The sequence below is a fragment of the Perca flavescens genome, chromosome 3, assembly GCF_004354835.1.
Source record: "Perca flavescens isolate YP-PL-M2 chromosome 3, PFLA_1.0, whole genome shotgun sequence".
NCBI classification, from domain to species: domain Eukaryota; kingdom Metazoa; phylum Chordata; class Actinopteri; order Perciformes; family Percidae; genus Perca; species Perca flavescens.
The window spans coordinates 15,859,273-15,876,892 of NC_041333.1; the positions used below are offsets into that span (position 1 = coordinate 15,859,273).

A 17,620-nucleotide genomic window follows, 5' to 3' on the forward strand; every position below is an offset into this window, starting at 1 on the left:
TGAGCGCTTTATGTTTTATATATTTTATCTCAATAAAAAACATTATAACCTATAAACCTGTTGTGTCTTATCTTACTTAATGTTGGGCCGTTAGTGGAAGCTTTTAGTGAATATTAGGACATTGCAGGATGTGTATTTTATTCTTGAAAGTGGCCTGTTTATTTTGTGTGGGTGCAGTAAGGAGAGGAAAAACCCCTTCCCTAGGACAAGTTAGCAGTGATCCTCCCCTTGTCAGTATTGACACGCTCTCACCCACTCCTTACACAGTCTGATGCAAGAGAGGTGCAAGATTGGTGTTTATGAAATCCCCAGTCTCTCTCCACTAAATTTTGCCGTTATGGAAGCCAACAATAACAAAGGCATCCAGTGTTTGAGACCTCAGGATCAGTGATCGAATTGCGTGGGAGCCAGAGGGAGCCGAGCCCGAGGGAGCCGAGCCAGAGGGAGCCGAGCTCCCATAGAGCTGGAGGACTGGCTCCCATGAAAGCAACAAAGTCAAAAATCTGAGGGGGTCTCTCATATCTGAAGGTGTCCGCCATATGTGGCATTGTAATTGTATCTTAAACACCGCTCATTATCCACCCCTGTGCGGTCTCTTACCATTAAAGACATAAAATTAAAATATAGGCTACTACCATTAAAGCCGTTAAAATAAAATATAGGCTACAATGGGATAACCTGAGCCAGTCAGGGACGGCACTCGCGCGCACATGCATGTGGGGAAATACGTCGTAATCAATACCACGTGAGTGACCTGTATGCTGGCAGTGCTTACTCTTTTCATCCACATGATGATATCACGGTAAATAACGCACACACAAGTACGCTGTCAAGAGACTCATGCAGGCGGTTGCTCTGTCTGCTAAATGTGTCATGTCAGAATGTCTTCTGACCTGTTGGCCAGATCAGCCTGATAACATTTAAAAGCTTGTTAAGTCATCTGTCTCATGTTGCATGACTGATGGATGACATAGGCTGGATGCTATTTCTCTGTCTTACCCCTTCACCTACCCCTTCGTCATACATCTATGAAATGAGACACCACTTGGTCACGGTTATGTCATCATACATTGTCGCTGGCTGGCTTCCATGGAATCCATTCAAGGCTAGTCAGAGAAATACAGGTCTGTTGTGCAAATCAGCAATGTAACGTTAGTGTAGCAAACTACCGATTTTTAAAAATGTTTCAATTAAGAACATTGTTGCCAGTGTTGCCACAGTTACTTTGAAAAAGTAACTTAGTTACTTTACAGATTACTTGATTTTAAAAGTAACAAAGTTAGATTACAAGTTACTTTATTCGTTACATTAAAAATGGAGAAGGTATTCACAGCGCTGTAAGTGACAAAGTCTTGTTACAAATAGTTGAATAGTATAGTTGAAGTTGAATGGACCTCTTATTGAGAAATGTAAACCTGTGCCGTTTGTCCAGTCATAGATTAAGAGTGGACAGCGGACATCAGCATCATGGCTTCCTGGACGCAGGCCCCAGCCAGCTGAGAGCAGGGCAGTTTGGTCTCTTTTGTCTCCGTAAAGCCGAGACGACTGAACAGCCAGGTGTTGTTATCACTACGTGTAGATTATAAGACTAGAACATAGTTTGGCTGTGCTATGGCAGCTGACTTTATTAATTTCTGCCAGTTAGTGCATTTCCCCTGTGTATATAAGTTAAAGACTACATGCATTATTGTGTGTGACACCGAGGATATCTGAGACGGTGGTCTGGTTCAAATGAGTTACGTTTTGTTTCGTTGTGAAATTGAGAATGACACTAAATGTTTAGTCTATTTCTTTGTATTGCGAAATTGAAATGAAATATGGACTATCGCAATCAATAATATGTTGAAAAAGTGAATGTTGGATTCACTTTCCAGATGTCAAGAGACTCATGCAGGCGGTCTGCCAAATGTGTAATTTCAGAATGTCTTCTGACATGTTGGCCTGATCAACCTGATAACAAAAGTTTTTTCATTCATCTGTCTCATGCATGACTGATGGATGACATAGGCTGGATGCCAAAATAACACGCATCAAGCAGGATTTCTTTGACACCGCCCATTCAATTGCGCTTTTAAATGCGCGAAATTTACGGTATAGTGGGCGGAAAAAAGCGCTAATTACCCGATGAACTGCAGGTTTGGTAAATAAGGGCGTTTTCACACATGAAAGTCCGAACCAAGGTCCGGACCAAGGTTCATGTTTTTGTTACATTGTATACATTTGATCCGGTAAGTTGTGGTTTCACATTGCAGTTTTGCAAGCGCACTAAAGATCTATAAGTGACAAACCTACCGTCATCACATACGTGAGCTACGTCTCCAGATACTTCTAACTGATTGGTTTGTTGAAGGGCTTCCTCGTCCTCTCATATCCTCTCTCTGTGTCGGAGTTTTTCCAACTGACTGCTGCTCTCCCCCTACTGCCGCGGCCCTTTTTGTTTTATTGTGATGTTAGGAAGCAAGACAAGCTCTTTCTGGAGCATTTATTCAGAGACAAACTGAAACCTACGCTGTACATTTACCACTTAACAAATAAACTGCTGATGTATTCTCTGCTCTGATAGCCGACAGCTGTCTTCTCTGAACGCATTCACCGTCACTCTCTCTCCCTAAGCACCTTAAAGGAGCTTCCCCGGTCTTGTAACACAAGGAGAGCCTGCCAGAGCTTCTTGTATTTGGTCCAAAAGTTCGAACCATCCAAAAAATGCTTTCACACTATAAACGAACCGGACCATGGTTCAGTTTGGTCCGGACCGAGACCACCTCTTTTTATCGGACCAAAATTTGGTCTTTAGATCCGGACCGCGGTCCGGGGGAGGTTTCACAGCTGTTATTTTGGTTCGGATCAAACTAAAAAGTCCGAAAGTCCGGACCAAACGAGGTATGTGTGAAAACGCCCTAAGACGTAAGCTGAAGTATCACAGCGTGCGCTTTCTGCGGGTTGGCCATGGCACTGATAATGCTACTTTTAAAAGTGTGCATCTGGCCCACAGTGTACCATTGAACACATCCCTTGGCTCCAATCTGAATTAACAACTTTGGCACAACACACATCTATCTTCCAGTAACTCCAACTTGGTGCGGAACTATGACGATTGTTTTCATGTTTTCATGGGAAGGAAGGATCATGATAGGGAGGGGAACAATATAGACTCTGTCATTGCTTGCTGTTTTTTGGTGGACTTTGATAAAAAGCCAACGTACAGGATATTGAACAAGCATATGCAGTACATTCTACTTAGTATTTAATCGTGGCTTGTTTTAACGCTGAGATGGCCATACTTTGTTTTCCTTAAGAGTGTTTATTGTAATGATATACTATACTGTACAATTATACCAGAGTAAGTAATAGATGCTGGAGCTTTCATCCACATTGTCAATGCTCATACCTTATGGTGGTGTGCTGTGTCGCTGTCACTGTAAGGTAATGAAGATTATTACCTAAGCTGGAATCCCTTATGCATGCTTTTTCTAAATAAATAAAAAAGATGTTTATAATAATACAGTTTTTCTCAATCGATTTGGCACATTTACTGAAACAAACTTACAGTTGTCAAAACTCTAGGTACAGTCCTCACACCACGTGGTACATCAGCACTCATGTGACCTGCAGAAGGTGATTACTCAATCAAAATAATTAACTCCTGTTTCAAATGCCAATAAATCTAGCAATGAATAAATCATTGCCGTCAAAAACAAAAGGTTCCTTTATCATTGCTTAGACCAACAGTGTCACACTGGGGTCATTAATCCTTAACCGCCAGGAAATTGTGTTTAAAATATTCAGCAGCCAAGTTCTTAATTTTTAAGGATTTATAGATGAAAAGCCAAGTCACTATATCAGTTCATGTTTTAAAAGACACACACACACACACACACACACACACACACACACACACACACACACACACACTTTTTCTTTCCTAATGTTATATAGTTATATGTATATGTATTTGTTTCTGTATTAATTGTATTTTTTATTATTTCATATTAATGTTTAAATATGTTTTTATGTGTGCACCATCAACCAATGTCAAATTCAGAGTAAGTGCTACTTACCTGGCAATAAATCTTTTTCTGATTCTGATTCTGATAGTTGTCTCTTCTTGCGTGTTGGTTTCATCACACAGTCATACACACACATTCATCACTCATGCACCCTTACGTTATACCACTGACTACACTGTCATCCACAACCCACATCTTAATATTTCTTTAATTTGGTGTGATTTGGTTTACTGCTTTTGTAAAACTTTATCATGGTGTGTCTCCTAGTTGTTGTGGCCTAAAATCCATTTCATGACAAATCAAAGAAGAATCGGAATCAGCTTTATTGGCCAGGTTTGCGTAAACAAACGGATTTTGACTCTGGTTAATATTTGCTCTCAAAGTACAACACTCACTTAAAGGGATATTTCACTGCTGGAGAGATGAACATGTTTTTAAATTGAGTCATTTATGTAGTAGAAATGTGAAATAATTTTAGAAGTAGGTGCCTTCTAGACCGAGAAAAGCCAGAAAATGTATTTTTGGCTCATGTGGAAGAAAGACAACAACTCCCAGAATGCACTTGTTTCGCTTTCCTACAAGGCCACTCCCACGCCACGCCTAACGGTTACAGAAGCAGTCAAGGTTTTATTGTCATTTCAACCATATACGCTGTAAACAAAACGTTTCACCGTGGCTCAAGTGGTGTTACACGTTTAAAATATATAAAAACAACATACGAGACAGGCTACATTTAGTGCATACACATTGTAGACTATACATAAATTGCAATTACTACTTAAAGTAGAGCATTTAAGACAGACAAGGGACAGGATAGACAACAGACAACAAAAGACAGGACATAAGTAGATTTGTTACATAATGTTGCTTTAACATATAAAGAACAAAAACAGAAAGGACAGTAAGAAATATAAAACAAATACTGTGAAGTATACAGTATAACAATACAATAGAATTTACAAATTTCCAAAAAATATACAATAACAATTGAAGAGAGGGAAGGAATAGTGCAGTATCAGTATATTCTGAAATTTAAGATTTAAATATAAGTATAGCGCAAGGCAGTTCAGTGCAATGGTAATATATTAATAACAATATTGTAATTGTAAGATTGAACTATACATGAGGTAGATGAGCAGAACAGTGTTGATTGACCTTGTTCAGTGTAAGGGGTGGGGGCTATTTCTGAGTGTTCAACAGAGTGACTGCTTGGGGGAAGAAGCTGTCTTTGTGTTGGCTGGTTTTGGTGAACAGTGGCTTGTATCGCCTACCGGAGGGAAGGAGGTGGAACAGTTTGTGACCAGGATGTGAGTGGTCCCTTTCCTGACCCTGGACCGGTGCAGGTCCTGGATGAAGGGAAGGTCAGCTCCAAGCCTTTCTCCCATGTGTTTTGTGGTTTTTTGTACTTTGTATAAATAACAGAGGATAGCTTTCACTGTGTGGAACTGTGTGGGAGTGATACATTACTCTGAGAATGTTGGGCGGTGTAAGGAAGGAGACAAATATCTGAACTATTTCTCAGTTGTTAATAGCAGACTTTTAAGTTGGCAACTGTTTTACTTCGTTCCATTTCAGTTAGTCACACATTCCTAATAAATGAGAAACTTTTTCATGTTGCCGACTGGGTTTTCCAAATGCATAATGTTTTCATTTACAGGAGAAATACCGGACATACTTAATGGCAGCTGTTAGCTAAGCACCCAAAATACTTAACATGCAATTATGGACTAGTTCATTTAAACAAAACAACTTTGTTGTTGCCAACGGAGTTCTTTACTTGGCATAAATTAAATCCTCATCAACTCCAATCAAACAAACATGTCCAAAACAAGGCATAAGACTGCTCAGTGGAGCAATGTTTCAATAGGAACACAGTTTTAACAAACTGTTCAGTTTTGTGTTACTAGGTTTGAGGTTCACGTTTCCAAACACAGATACAGGATGCTAGAAAAAATCTGATCAACTGAAAACCTTGACATTTTGCACATAAACACATTCTAAATTATATTCTTTGATAAGAAATAAAAGTGATAACTTAACATCACAATGATATTGAGTGTGGACCTGAAAGCATAAGGATCAGTATCTCTGGAACAAACTCAGTCAGGCAGGATACTTTCTGTTTTATTGTTAAAGGAGAGCAGGAGTGCATATGATCGTGTATGTTTGTAGCTCATAAAAGGAGAGTAAAGATTGATTATTGAGCTGGTGATAAGCAGTAGCCATGCACAGATCATTAAAGCCACTGTTAAAGCCACCTGCTGAACCAGAAGCAACAGATAACAACACCCTTCACATCGGGAAACTGTTGTTGTGTAAGTGTTCATTGCATTGATTAGAATGCAGGGATTAAGTGGATAAAGTGAGACAGAGGGAAGAGCAAACTGGACTATCAATGTTCTCTTCTGTTTCACCTGTATACTGATGGTGTCAAACAGCTGAGCAAATCTCATCCATCTTAATGCTGTTGCTTAGCACATGACTTGAAAGCACACAAAGAAGAGAAAGCGTCTTCAGTCTTTACAAATGACAATGAAGAAAGATTTCACCTGCTGCTGCCCATCTCTGATCCCTAGCAGGGAAACTGCTTGTTTCTACCTGCTCTGTGTGCTCATTGCTCTTTACATGCTGGCTGGCGCTGCCATATTTTCTTCCTTGGAGAGACCAGCAGAGTTAAAGACCCACCAGCTCTGGGAAAAGAGGCTAAGAGACTTCAGTCATGACCATAACTTAAGTTATGAAGACCTGAAATCTCTGTTGCACCACTATGAGGAGGCAAGGACCGCAGGCATCCGGACAGAACAAGGCAGAGCCCTATGGGATATTACAGGTGCCTTCTACTTTGTGGGAACTGTAGTTTCCACCATTGGTGAGTCAGTGATGTTATGGGAATTCTATATTAAAAATTATAACATCCGCTAATTCATTCGGTTCCCAGGTTGTTCCGCACAACATTATAGTTATGTTAGGGTTGTTTTTCTTTAAATCACCCCACAGTCATATGTGGATTAGAAGATTTCTTTTCTTTTAAATATTTTTTGGGGCTTTTTTGGCCTTTATTCTGTAGGACAGCTGAAGACAAGAAAGGGGGGAGAGAGAGTGGGATGACATGCAGCAAAGGTCTGTGGGTCGGATTCGAACCCAGGCCACTGCGTTAAGGACGGAGCCCCTGTACATGGGGCTCAGGTTCTACCAGGTGAGCTACCAGGGCGCCCCTTCTTTTCTTAATGATCAATCAGTCAAAATTGCAACTTGAATTATCACTTTGTCAGTTTTACACTTATATGTAAAACTGAAAGTTACATTATAAAAGACACATTATGTAAGGCATGCCCCACTGGTGAAGGCTGTATCATTCTGACAGATAAAAATATCAAAGGCCAATTGTTCATCATGTCCTGATACAGAGGGGATCCCTTGATAACCAATCAATACCATGTCCAAGTAACACAAATCTATCACAATTACACACAATTTAACTATGAACCTAATTAGACAGGACATATAAAGGCATATTGATTTGGATAGGCCCACAGGGGAGAGGTGTTTGAAACTTCACTAAAATCCATTGAAATCCATATATAACCTACACCTATAGAGGACAAACATGTCTCCAAGATAGAAATTTAACCAGCCTTGTCTCTGAGAATCAGATACAGCCTTCCATTTGTTTCCACTATCTTTAGGCACTCTCTATCACTGTGGAAACGGAGGGACAGAGGGCACTGAGCCCTGATCAATTTCCGTTTACAACAACCTGCGTATTTACTGACTACAATAATTTCAGGATGTAACTACTAAAGACACTTTCCAACAGGTGTTTTTGTTTCCCAAAACCAAACACATCCTTTTCAATATGACTCACGACTATGGCTCCCACATTTATAGCCCCTCGCTAATTAACTGCCTTTCCTTCCTTCCTTTTAAACCACTGTTGAAAACCATACTTGGGCTTATTTATAGGCATAAAACAAAGAATACAGTATGTGGCAGCCCTGGTCAATGTGAGCAGGCAGGATTTATTTCGTCAGTATTTATCAGTTATTTGCTTAGGTTACATATATTCTTTCTGATTATGAAATAGCCTGTGGTAATAAAAACAAGACTAAGAGTCTACAGCTGAGACAGCTTGGTAGGTGAGTTATTACAGCACACAACCGCAACGTCGGCAGTTTGATTCTTGTCGTCATTCCCTGTCTAGCCCTTTACTGCAAAACTGGAAGAGGATAGAGTGGGTGTCTGTGAGCCTGAAGGGAAGCCACAACCTACGCTACTTGGAGGAAGTCATTACCGCCCACGGTGGACTGCTGACACAAGAGTCAAGTTATAATTCAGGGAAACTTGGAAACAGAAGCTTTAAACCTAGACCTAGAGTCTCTATGTGTTTTCACGCACAACAGTTATACATTACTTTTATAGGAAATCTGTGAAGTTGTAATTTGACTGGCACACTACTTGTGTTGTTAAGCACACTAACTAAATCATATATAGGCCAGAATAAACAAAAATAAATTAGCAGGGAATGGATGGCCATTTGTCTTGATAATACAAGCACACTAACTAAATCATGTAGGCCAGAATATATAAAAATAAATTAGCAGGGAAAGGATGAACATTTGTCTTGATAATACATTGGTCTACTATAGATTTCTGATAACTTTTTCATTAATGTTGGATAGCTTTTCTTAATATTTCATAAATATTTTTCAAAATTATTTTTGCATCTGTTTTTCATATCTTCTTTCTTTTCAACTCAAAATGCAGATAATTTTTAAACTTAAAAAGTACACAGTTAAACTTTGTGTATTTTCACTTGTCATACACTAAGCTAGTGTAAGACAACACATTTCACAGTGGTAGCAATACAATCCTCTCTGCAAGGACACTAATATAATGATAACCTTTAGTGTTTCTCTTAGGTTTTGGAGTGACGGCCCCATCCACTGCGATGGGGAAGGTCTTCCTTGTTTTCTATGGGTTGCTGGGCTGCTCGGCTACCATACTCTTCTTCAATCTCTTCCTGGAGAGAGTCATAACATTAGTGAGCTTGCTGATCTTCTGGTGCCACAGAAAAAGAATGGGACACAGCGGACAGGAGGGCCGAGACAGTGAAGATAACAGAAATGGAGAATGGAAACCATCCGTTTACCAAGTCACACTCATCCTTTATGTTGCTGTCCTGCTGGTTGCATGTGGTGCTGCCTCTCTCTATTCAGCCATGGAGGGTTGGACTTACATGGAGTCCCTCTACTTCTGCTTTGTGGCGTTCAGCACAGTGGGCTTTGGGGACTTTGTTAGTTGCCAGAGAGAGCACCATGAAGGCACCTGGGCGTACCAGGTTGCAAACTGTCTCCTGATGCTCTTGGGAGTATGCTGCACTTATTCCCTCTTTAACACCATCTCTGTGATCATCAAACAGGGACTGAACTTGATGCTGGAGACACTGGCCTGGATGTATAGTGGTATCAACCACTATAGGCTGCAACACCGACCACTGTTTAAACTCTGTTTCACTGCTTCTCAGCCACCTATATTTTATTGTGAAGATGACACTTTGCATGGACAGCAGGTGCAAGCAGTTTCCAGTTCAGGCCACGGTATGATGTGGCACTCCTGTGTTCCCAGTGCTATTGGTAAATGCCTTTGTGATGAGGCTCAAGTGGAAACAGTGTGCCAAAGAGAGATAGACCATAGGATGTCTGCAAAACAGGAGCAAGATAATTGTTCACATGAAAGAAATAAAATCTATGCTAGACCACTGCCAACTTGGCTAAATTAAAGATATTTCTGAAAATATTGTCAACAGCAATAGTAATCTGTAGCTTTCTTTAGTGGTCAAAAGGTTAACAGGTTGTCATTATGTTGTCTATCTCAGATGACTCAGCTTCAAGGTGTGACATACTTTGCTTTGTGTTTTCTTCAACAGTCTAGATTTAGATTAAAATGTATATAATATATTCCATGTCCAGCCCTTTTGGTGCCTAGAGGAGATTTATCATGATTATACCAATAGGACAACTTCAACTTTAACTATTATCATGCAGGTCACAGGAACACACGGATGACAATGAACAGCAAAAGTCTATAGTCAAAAACATAAAGAGAATAAATACAAGAGTCAGCCTTTGAAATGTCTTCATTTTAAGCCCCTTATAGTAAGGACAGATTCAATAAAACACTGATAAAAAGTAATTACACCAAAACATTCAGTCATTAACAAATGGTCAACATGAGTCATCAGGAAGTTTCTAAACATGCCTGTCATATAATTGTGTCTGCAATTATTTGTGTACAAGATAAAATTGGACATTACAGCCACGGGGAGAGTGTGTGGAGTAGTGCAATTTGGAGGACAACACACGAATGACCCTGACACACTGGGATGCTGTTTGTCAAGAAATCCACTATCCAAGTCTGAGATTTGAATGATCAGCAGGAGGACCCAAATGCAAGACTCTTCCAGGCAGAAGTTCAGACAAACACATTTATTCTGACTCTTCAGCTTACAAACTTACAAACCTACAAACGAACAGGACTCTCACAGGACAAACAGGGAGACGAACCGACCAAGGACAGAGGAATGTGGCATGTGTAGAAATACACAGACCAATTAACAGGAAGACAGGGGACTGGACAAGACCATAATTGGGAATGTGAGAGCAGAAACGGAGGAAAACTAACAAGACAGGAAGTGCAGACCATATAACGGGAGAGGATATTGGAAATAGGGTTTAATATTTTTCCCGAAAATGAGATGAATCAGATCAGAAATAGACATCCCATATTCCGGGAAATGGCCGGGAAATGGTAATGTAATGTATCGATATCATTCAAATATGCGTTCCCAAAATCCCAAACTGACATTTTTTTATATTATTTGTATCATTTTTAGGACTAAAGAACACAGTTTATGTCCATCATCAACACAGTTTGCAATGATCAATTCTGCTGCGTGATCAAGTGAGCTGCGTGCTGCAGCGTGACATCTGCTGCAGCGCTAATTATGAAATGCCAGGTGGAATGTCTGGGACTTGTCTTCTGAAAATCTAGGCAACCCTTATATCAGGCACGGCGCCAGGATTCCAGTTTTGGATGGGCCAGACCAATCGTGGGTGGGCCTTAAATTAAAAACGTTATCAAATCCCTGTTTAACCTAATAAAAATGACTGGCTAATATACTGTTATATTACATATATTATATGTGCTTACATAATAAAGATTGTAATAGCTTGATGCTATTTATATGTTGTTGCATTGTAAAAAGTTTCGGTGCAAAGGACGGACCTATCCGCAATCGCTCTCCTTGGTTCTGCCCAAAAGAAGAGGCTTTGGAATCTCCATTACGCACCATACCTGGCTGTGCTATAGCGCATCTCTCCTAACCTAAGGCCTATCGACTGTAAAAGTGGTCAGGAATCTAATATTTTCCCAAAACATAGCTTAGTTCTGCTCGTATAACATGAGGCCGAATATTTCACAATTCTTTTCAACTGTTTTAAGTTTTCAACAATATACAGATTAACAACACTGCCCGACAGTTTCAATCAATACTCGGCCACAGAACATGTTCATTGACAACGTCATCTGTCATGTAAAACAAGACTCACGTTATTTCCTTACTTTAGTGTGATGATTCATGTTAAAAACATGTTTAACAAAAATAAATAAATCACATTAATAGCCCTAAAGCATTATTGGCCATAACAAGAGAAAACCATGAGGGAAAAAACAACCTGACAACAGTAATAAGCTGTTATAGAAATAGAACTACTCCTGCAGCTTCTGTAGCGGGTTATGAATTGATTATTTTATTCCATATATCTCATATAACGACATAATACAATACAGGCAGAGTAGCCACATACCTTACGGTTATCCTCTGGCGGTCCTACACAATTAAACTCAGCAGAAGAAGTGACCGGATACTTTAGCACTGGTTGAGTTGCGGGCTTAATTTTGGCACAAATGGAACCCCATACCACGGAAGACCGATCCACAGGACTATATCCATAGAGGCTATATCATCCACTCGCGAGGCAGAGGCAAAGGCTGTAGCACCGGCGCTGGTCGCGCTAACCGCGCTGGCCGCGCTAGCCGCGTTAGCATGCTGCGGTGGCCGAGACAAAGATGTGCTCGGCGTTGTGGATCTCAGCTCTCCTTCATCTCCTGGTTGCAGCGATGACTCTGAGACCGTTCGTGCACGTTTAAGGTACCTAAACAACGACTGTTTCAACCTTGTCCTTTACTGGAAATGATTTTCACACTCTCAGATCACTGGGAGCTAGCCTAGCATACCTACAAGCTACATCCGATCCGAACCTCACTGTCTGCTGAACTTGCGCAGAAACATAAAAATAGACATGACCAGTTTTTTAAATTGTTTTTGAAAACTAAACATTTAGACAATTTTAGCACAAATTATGAGATTATTTGCCGATTTTTAATAATTCTTCACCAAATTATAATATATTAATTAATTAATGTTTTTTGAGGAAATGTTTTGGGTGGGCCTGTTGAAAAGTGGGTGGGCCTAGGTCCGTCAGGCCCACCCATAACGCCGTGCCTGCCTTATATAATCAATGTTTTATAGAAATCTATTATAAAAACTAACGAAATATGGTTAAGTAAACCACTGAATAATTATTAAACCATTACGTTACCGAAATCCATTATGTGGCTGTTGAGGATGAACAGCTGCAAACGGGAATAATCACTCGAAGTTAACCAAATATTTCTTTATTAGGGCAGGGCCAAACAAAATTAAAGAAAATTATCCTCAGAAATGTACAATTGTGTGCAGTGTGCACCACAAAAAGACAGGCCTATCTTTAATGAATGAATGTATTGAGCCTGTGTAATGATTTAGGGAGTAGCTACCGTCGCCTGCATCAACGTTACAGTATGAGAACAATAGACAAGCACTCCTTGCCTTTTTTTATTTTATTTTATTTCCCGTTTCCCGTCATAACCTTTCCCGGGAACGGGAAATGGTTTTGATCAGATTTCCCGGGAATCCCGTTTCCCGGGATTAAACCCTAATGGGAAACAGCAACAAGCACAAATAACCAATAAAATGGTCACGTTATGTAATCTATTGATTCATGTACAGGACACAATTATGTAGTTTTTTTCGTGGTGGTGAGCACGAATTTTAATGTAATGTATTTAAATGGAATGCATATTTCGTGATCACAGCACGAATACGGTAGGGAGTAGTATGAAAAGCCGAAAATACGCCTAGGGAGGTTGGTCGGGGTAGTGGATGGGTCAAACAACACTTTTACCCTCCGGAGACCGGGGATCGTGTCCCGCGGGTGGCTTTTTATTTCCCCGTTGTTGACTGTTCCTTTCCCCGTTCTTTTTTTTCCTAAAAACAACCGTCCCGTTGTTGTTGCGTGTCCCCCAGAGACCGCGGGTCATGTCCCGACGTGTGACGTGTCCTTTCCCCGTTCTTCTAAACCCAACCTCCATATAGAGGCTTCCCATTATGCTTGCCATTCCCATTTCGTGCTGAGCACCACGAATGTAATGGAGGATTGACGACTAGGACTGTAACTATGGCTAGTTGGGGATAGGTGACCGCTGTGGTGCATCGGTAAGAATGCAGTCAAAAGCTGTGATGCTCTTCAATGGATTTATTAGCAGATGATTGTCTGTGTCTTCATGAGGGCATGTGTGGTTCTACAATAAACAATAAAGGAAATATCAGCATACAAGTAGAAACACAACAGTGCTGACAGGATGCAGTTAGTAAGGCTAATAAATGGTAATTAGTATAACCTTCACTCCAGGTATATATACATATACACATATATATATATATATATATATATATATATATATATATATATATATATATATATATATATATATATATATATATATATATACACATACATACATATATACATGCATATGCATATATATACATATATAGCTGCTCATATCAAATAACCAAAGAATATCAGATAACACACATCAGCTCCTTATTAAATTAAATTAAAGCAGCCTTCTTACTGCTGGGTCTCAGTAACAGCAGCCCAATCATCATTCTCTACCACACAACCATTGTAAACACTCCGATAATAATTGCGCAGGGCCATGTGAGGACATATAAACACAATAGTAAAGTAACACTAATAATACTAGGCATTAGCATGCTGCTAGCGATTTTCCATGCTAACATGCTGCATCTCAAACTAGCATCCCAGAACAGATAACATTCATATAAACCCAAGGCACCGAAATACACATATGTAAACATTTACACCAATGTACACACATGTCTCTGAACGCACACATGTACAGATGGCGACACAGACGACAACAATACACCCCAGAAATATCTACATGTGCTTCTCCTGGCCACTCGCTACTAACTCAAAAAACGAAACTTATCAGTCAGCCAGCGCAACACAGGCGTCCTTTCTGACCCCAAAACAAAGGCGCTGATTGGCTGATCCCCATCACTCCAAACATGAAATAGCAGGTCCTTCTTTACAACGAAAAAAATGACATTACAAAAGAAAAAAAAAAAAATTGACCATTTCATGAACTGCCATGAGACCGTGTTGCACCGTGTTGGCACAAAACACAACACAATTATACAAAATGGCCACCCGGGTGGCACAAAGGAACGGCAGGATCCTGACACAATTAAAACATTTACAGCAAATAGATGTGTTTGGGTAGTGTTGAGTGCTGAGGGAACATCAGTGACTTACGTTTTTTTTTGTCTTTGGTCAACCCATTACTTGCATGCATCACCAGTGGTTATATAGCTTTGGCAATATACAGTCATGTGAAGAAATTAAGACACCCCATTAAATATTCAGTTATTCATTTAGAAATGATCACATATCGATGTCTAATCTTGTTTTAATTATCTCTGGAAAAGAAAGTGATCTGATTGCAGGTAAAAAGCAAAAAATAAAATTGTTTTACTCCATTAAACAAAAGACATCAACATAAATGCATATTCTAACTGAGGAAAAAGTTAGGACACCCTACCCCCTAATACCTAGTGTTACCCCCTTTGGCAGTTAGACGCTTCTTGTAACCCTCTACCAGTCTCTGACATCGGTCTGAGGGAAGTTTGCCCCACTCCTTAACCTGGGTGATGTTTGAGGGGTTTCTTGCATGTACAGCCCGTTTCAAGTCACCCCACAGCATCTCAATGGGATTAAGATCTGGGCTTTGACTGGGCCATTCCAGGACTCATTTCTTAGTTTTCAGCCAGTCCTTGGTGGATTTACTGGTATGTTTAGGGTCATTGTCATGTTGCAGGGTCCAGTTCCGCTTCAGCTTTAATTTTCTTACAGATGGTCTCACATGTTGCTCAAGCACCCTCTGATACACTGTAGAATTCATGATGGATTCTATGATGGTGAGCTGCTGCAGCAAAGCATCCCCAAACCATGACACTTCCACCTCCATGCTTCACAGTATGAGGTTCTTTTCCTGGAACGCTGTATTTGGTGTGCGCCAAATACCAAATAATTAAATTTTAGACTCATCTGTCCAAAGAACATTATTCCAGAAGTCCTGTTCTTTGTCTACATTCTCTCTGTCAAACTTCCATCTGGCCTTAGGGTTTCTCTTGGAGAGTAAAGGTTTCCTCCTTGAACACCTCCCATGAAGATTAAACTTGTGCAGTCTCTTAACCAAGGGGGCATGCACTTTCACATCAACAGTCGCCAGAGCCTGCTGTAGGTCCCATGATGACATTTTAGGGGTTTTGGAGACTTCTTTCAGCATCTTGCGGTCTGCTCTCGGGGTGAACTTGCTTGGACGGCCAAACCTGGACATGTTGGCATTTGTTTTGAATGTCCTCCACTTGTACACTATTTTCCAGACAGTGTACCTCTTTTGAGATCTTTTTAAATCCCTTACCAGACTCATACTCACTGGCAATTTCCACTGGATGTGGAAAGTCTGCGGAACGTCGACGGAGTCATTAGGTTTCCATTAAAGTCAATCTGTGTATTTCCACAGACTATGGAACGTCTGCGTCCCTACTCCGTCCCAGTTCCGTCAGTTCGCAGCCCTCTGCAGCAGATACGCAGAGCTTCTATTTTTGACGGACGACGGAGAGCTCCGCAGCAATTCAGCACACGGCAGATAGTGCGGGACAGGAAGTCGAGCACAGAAACAAAATAAATGTCCGGTTAATTTTCAAAATAAAATACAATAATTTTACATCTGAAGCGTTTAAAGACTCTATTTGTCCATTGTTTATTTCTAAAGAAACACCACAATGTATAAAAGGCTCCATTACCTTGTACCTCATGTTATAGCTCCGTAGCAGACGTTTTTGTAAAAATAAGCTAACGATTGTGTCATAACCAAGTGACTTACTGTCGCACAGTAGAGGAATTACCGTACAGTACAGGAGAAGCTCGCAGGCAGTTTCGACTTACATGAGCTGTTTAGGTTTAATTACGAATGTTAACTAGCATGTCAGTTAGCAATAATTAGCCTGTGCTTATGTTATCTCCTACATATACTTACACTCTCCGTCTCTGTAAGATTGGGAATGATTGAGATTTCTCTTGTCACAGCTACCAGAAGACTTACAACTTTCAGACACGTTGCTCACGTCACATCTACGTTGTCTCTGTCAGTTGGAGGCTGCGCTGTAAAGGAAGAGATCACCGGAAAAGTGCTTCTAATAGCCTTCACTGGTCTCCGTCCAGAGCAACGGGGTCTATTGGTCCATTCTATATATCGAGGGCTTGGAGCCAGAGGGGCGTAAGTGGCTTTTGACAAACTTTACAGGAGAGACAAAACAAAATTTGGACCACACTTTAATCATCTGTATTATTAACCTTAAACCACAAATATTGCAACCACAGGCATACTTACATGAATGAGTATTTAAGTAATAAACTTAGGCATATTAACACAATGAACATGTTCTAAAAAATGTTTAAATCAAAGAAATATGGTAAAAACGTCAGATACGCCTTTTTGGCACCAAACATTGTGGTGAAACATCAGTAGATAAAATGTTGTAGTCACAGGTTCACTGAATATGTAAAACACTGTGAATACAAGGCCTACGCTGTCGTATAGGTGTTCTATAGTCTCCTGTCGATGGAGACAAATAAAAACATTATGTGTAATGTCAGTCCAGTCAGTCAATTTTACAAATAGTCACAAGGTGTCCTAGGTCTGTCTCCTCTTCTGTTGGAGACAAAGAAACATGAATGTTCAACGTAGTCTTCATCAGGGTCAAAAGGTGACAAAAGGAATGCATGTAATATTTGTGATTCCTTAAACTTAACTACAGGTGTCCCAATTTGTTACCGTAATCAGGAGATTAACAGACTGACATGGTACGTGTTACATTAAAATTTGTAAACAAATACGTACTTTTAGGCTGCAACAAAAATATGTCAGCCAAAGAGTGATTTTTATCAAACCGCACAACTTTAAAGCCAGTGGGCAAAAGAATAAACATTCCTAAGACCCGTGGGTTAAAGAATGTTAGAATTTAGAGAAAGCTCACAAATAGGCTTTGGTTAGAACTGATGAGGTTATTGGTGCATGTGTGTTTGCATTCTTTCCCTAGATCACTGTTTTCTTAAAACATCAGTAGCGTTAAATCCTGT

At 40.1% G+C, this 17,620-nt stretch overlaps 1 protein-coding gene across 1 annotated transcript; it reads left to right on the forward strand.

Moving 5' to 3' along the window:
- Positions 1–6,539: 6,539 nt before the first annotated feature.
- On the forward strand, positions 6,540–9,694 carry LOC114552867 (potassium channel subfamily K member 13). Its single transcript, XM_028573962.1, has 3 exons — positions 6,540–6,876; positions 8,927–9,469; positions 9,633–9,694. Exons 1-3 carry the CDS (start codon positions 6,540–6,542, stop codon positions 9,692–9,694), a joined length of 942 nt encoding a protein of 313 aa, XP_028429763.1.
- Positions 9,695–17,620: the final 7,926 nt, after the last annotated feature.

Excerpts from the sequence above, each read along its gene's own strand:
- LOC114552867 (XM_028573962.1), top strand. The coding sequence starts at position 6,540 with ATGAAGAAAGATTTCACCTGCTGCTGCCCATCTCTGATCCCTAGCAGG. Across the intron at positions 6,877-8,926 it reads AACTGTAGTTTCCACCATTG|GTTTTGGAGTGACGGCCCCA; the intron begins GTGAGTCAGTGA and ends TGTTTCTCTTAG. Across the intron at positions 9,470-9,632 it reads ACTGGCCTGGATGTATAGTG|TGCTATTGGTAAATGCCTTT; the intron begins GTATCAACCACT and ends CTGTGTTCCCAG.